Here is a 4,610-nt window from a genome sequence, read left to right on the forward strand (position 1 = left end):
GTTGTTATTATTTCACCAGTAAGCAACTCCCAAAAGATATCTGCGCCGATGAGGATATCAACCCGGTTCGGCACATTGAAGTGAGGATCCGCCAGTTGCATGTGGTTAGATATCTTCAAGACCGTAATTTCTTGCTGTGGTAGATCACCCGTGATCTTGTCAGTGATCAGAAACTCGGAGGAAGCTGTAAAGTTCGACAGACGAGACCTGATAGTTGCATGCACGGAGGTGTTAGTTGCTGTCCTCGTGCAGTTGATACCCGTCACATCAAAGCGTCCCCGTTTTCCCCTTAATTGCAGGAGTTGACGTAAACGCTCCGTCATGAAGCTAAACTGCGAACCACCATCTAATAAGGCCCGCGCTAGGTACTCTCGTCCGCAACTGTCGTGAATCTTAACAATAGCGGACGCCAATAGAACCGGGCCTGGCTTAACATCGTAATTGACATGCAGACTGCACGCCGTTGTGGGCTGTGTTTTAATTTCCTGACCAGCATTCGACGCAACAGTTTCCGTGGAGGAGGTAGTAACGTTAGATGCCTGTGGAGTAGACTGATTAACGCTAGCACTAGTTTTTAAGTGTAACAGCGTATGATGACGCTTATGGCAGATTCGACAATTCCCTGCCTTGCAATCCTGTTTGGTATGCGCAGACGTGAGACAATTATAGCACAGGGAACGCTTGCGAACGGTTTCTAACCTCAATTGAGGAGTCATATCCAAAAACGACTTACATCTGAATATAGCATGCTCACCCTTGCATATGGAACATGGCAATGCATTCATTGCTACTAACGACTTACTTGACTTATCGACCTTTGATTTAGCCTTGTTCGGTTCCACAGACGACACGGCTTCGAGAATTCTGACGCGGTCGGCCAGTACCGTCATCAATTCCGTGAATGTCTGCAGCCTGTCGGAAGGCGCTGCCTTTTCTACCTCGCCTCTCGACCTTGCGTCTAGTTTTGTCAGGATGAGATGCGTTAGCAATGCATCCCACTGATCAACGGGCTGCCTTAGCGCCTTTAGAGCGTGAAAGTTCTTCCATATGCCGTCGATTAATGTTTGAAGCGATGGTGCCGAGTCTTCCTGGCATTTCTTCAATTCGTACAGTCCCTTGACGTGTTTCTTGACGATTCTTGACTCGTTGTCAAAATGATCCCGGAGTTGTTTCCAAGCGATTGAATAATTTTCCGCTGTGAGTGGCAAGTCTATATACTGTTTGGCGGAACCTGCAATGACATAAGATTGTAAATAATAGAAACGCTGAGCATCCGTTAGCTGCTGGTTATTATGGATGAGCTCAGTGAAGACGTTCTTAAAGCTGAGCCAATTTTCCCATTCTCCATCGAATGTTGTAATCTTGATTTCAGGTAGTTTTATCGTAGCGTATGTACTAAGATCCATAGAGGCCGCACGTGAATTTGAGGTTACCATGGTCGTATCATTCCCGATTGTGGCCTGACCGGCCTCCGTGACACTTAGTTGCAAATCACGGAGACGAGCTTCTATTCGTACGATACTGTCTTCGTGTTCCCCTCTCTCCCATTCTTGTTCGTCCGGCGATATACCTACGCAATCTTCGATTTGATCCTGCAGCTGCGCGAAGTCTACGCGATAGCGTTCCAACGCGTTCAACATAGCCGTAATTTCGGAAGCCTTATTCGTCGATGCATCAAACGAACTTGCCCAATTTGATATCGAGGTGATACGCCCTTTCACGTAGGCTCGACGCCTGATTAGTTTATCAAGGGCCGCCATTCTGTATCCCGAGCACGTCGAGATTGCGAAATGAATCTTGCGATGTTGAGTGTCTCTTACTTGCTTTATCCGGCTCGAAGGACCAATGTTACGGCTTTACGGCCGATGAATCTCAGAGGATGAATGGTGAAACAGGTAGGACACGCCTGAGATAGGTACTATCACAAGATTCAGTAGTTGAGAACTTTGTACTCTTTATTGTAGTGCGTACAAGACAGTGAGCGGAAGTCTTCTTCTGACCCTAGCCGGAAGCGCTTTAAGCGCTGCTATTAATTGGCTACGCTGGCGCCTCTCCTAATCGGTAGCGCTGTAACTAAATTTGCTTACGCGGGCGCCTCTACTAGCGCGCTATTCAAATCTACGCGTGAACAGCATGTAATCCGGAACCATACCATTGACCAAATCGAAGAACGTCAAATTCATCAATGCAGATGGTCCTTTAACACCACAAACATCGGTGTCTTCGTTGAAAGCACGTACCATGTTTTGTTTGATCGATTCATCAGTGCGATTAGGAAAAATAGTCGTGGACATTGTAAATCTCGGATAACCGTCGACAATCTCAGTTTTATGTTCGCAAAACGTACACCCATGAACAGCATTCATTCGTTTCATATTCAACATGTCCGCTCGAGCAATAGAATCAACGCAACAGGCGCTTGGGATGATAAAACTCGTTATAATATGTGTCTTTGTTAAGTTGCCATTTTAGTCCATCAATTGATAACTCATTTGCTTCTTTGACAAACGGTGATAAGAAAAGTTTCATATCAGGTTCATTTTTATCGGCCCATAATCCAATGAGAAGCGTGTGTTTTGCCCTGAGTTTTGGTGGCAATTCATTTATTGTAGCATAAATGGGCCATACAGTTACTTTACTGGAATTTGCAGCTTGGCACCCGTCTGTATTTAATGTATATGATAGATTCCATTGAGTACTCAATGGTCCATCAAATTCAAATAACTTTTTGTACATATTGTACATATTATCATATACATCTATCCGCAATAGAATCACTATTAAACTTTATCCTTTGAAATCGATACTTCAGGCTTTCTCGGACTTCTTGATTTTGTAATAGTTTCTTTATTTGAGACTTAAAGCCCAGTGATAAAAAAAGAGCAGTCTGACTCATCGACTACTGAACCACAAGTGCAGATAATCGAATTTCCAGCCTTGACCTTTGTCCGTTCGCCTAAGTATGTTTTGCAATTGCGACAATAAAAATGATATTTCATGGAATCCATTTCCATTGGTACATACTGCAATAGTTTGTACTTTGTTTCTGGAACTACATCTCGTCTGTTGAAGAGGTTGTTGATCAATTTTAGTAAGTCAATGATAGCTGCCCAGGTAAAAGAATGTCGTACACAGGGTTGGGTAACCATTCGAAATGGTTCCATTTTAAATATGTATTTAAAATGGAAATGGCATTTTGCATTTTCTATTTTAAATGCTTTTTGGAAAACCATTTCTCTTTTACATTTGAAATGGCAATTTTATTACATTTAACCATTTGTAAAATGGGGCCAAATCGTAGCGTCGATGAAATGGGACCTTAAGAGAAACCAAGTCCCGTGATTGGCCGAATAACAATTTTCTTTATGGTCGCGTTGAACTTAACGTCCGCTAGAGTCCCTTTTGAATCATTTGAAGGTAAGCATTTTTGCATCAGTTAGCATCATTTTCATTAATCCTCAAACACCACACCTCCTGAGCCACCCGTTAACACTACAAGGATTAACGTAACTCAGTGTTTTCCTCTTTTTTTATATCTTGGGATCTACCCGAGTACCCATACAGCAGTACAGCACACTTTATCGCGATATTCCGAGGAATATCTCAATAACCGTAGACCGTAGGATATTTATGCGATCGCATTGGACTTCTGAATCAATTTGGGATTTGGGATATCCTCGGGATGAAGTGTGCTATGTGGGAATGTACCAATTTGTGTAAGTTTTTCCTCCTGGTCCCAACCCCCCACTCCTCGCCGTTTAGAAATGCTGGCGCGTGTTTCCAACACAGACTAGGTTAGGTTAGGGTTAGGTTAGATTAGGTTACCGTATCCCAGAGGTGTGTTTGAACTTTGAGGGTTAACATTACATTTGTATTTATATATCTACATATTTATGTATAAATATTGTATATATACATATAAATATATTAGGTCTAGGTTATAAGTCAATAGGTTTTTATGTTGATCTAACACAAACTGTATATTAATCTGCTGGTCTATTAACTATTAAGAGTAAAAGTATGGTTTTTTCTTTGTATGCAGACGAAAGGTCACTCCATACAGGAATATAAGGAATATAAAGATAAGCAGTCCAAGATTCCACGAAAAAGGCCTCATAACATCGATAATAATAATGAACCTGGCATTACTACAACTACAATGCAGAAGAAGCAGCGGCAGGTTTCTCTGAACAACGCATTTTCTCGCAATAAACAAGTTGTAGATGATCTCATTACTTCCTTCGTTGTGGAGACAATGTCTCCAATGGATATCGTAGAACATAAGGCGTTTAAAAACCTTATATGTGGTAATAATATAGCATTTAACTCGATTATTCGTTAATGCATTCTGCATTCATTAATTTATTCACTTGTTCATTCTTCAGTAATGATAATCTAATTTATATTGTTGTTGAGGTATATATTATTATTTTTATCAATATTGTTGATGAATTAATTTCTCAGGTATCAATAATTCTGTTACCATAATGACAAGGAAGACGTTACGGTTAAAGGTGAATACTAAGTACACAGCCATGCTACAGCATCTGACAGAAGCTTTGGAACGGACTACGTACGTATGTACTACAGCTGATATTTGGTCGAGTTCG

The 4,610-nt window shown here is 41.5% G+C and overlaps 1 protein-coding gene across 1 annotated transcript; it reads right to left on the minus strand.

The window, feature by feature from the left end:
• Window positions 1-16: 16 nt before the first annotated feature.
• On the minus strand, window positions 17-1,760 carry LOC105556061 (the record flags this gene model as incomplete). The annotated part of the gene is made up of 1 exon (XM_012003129.1): window positions 17-1,760. A coding segment is annotated over exon 1 (1,744 nt), but the record flags the coding sequence as incomplete, so codon positions are not given.
• Between the last annotated feature and the right edge of the window lie 2,850 nt (window positions 1,761-4,610).

Source organism: Vollenhovia emeryi, unplaced genomic scaffold, assembly GCF_000949405.1.
Source record: "Vollenhovia emeryi isolate VEMERY1.0 unplaced genomic scaffold, V.emery_V1.0 DF940393.1, whole genome shotgun sequence".
Classification (NCBI taxonomy): Eukaryota; Metazoa; Arthropoda; class Insecta; order Hymenoptera; family Formicidae; genus Vollenhovia; species Vollenhovia emeryi.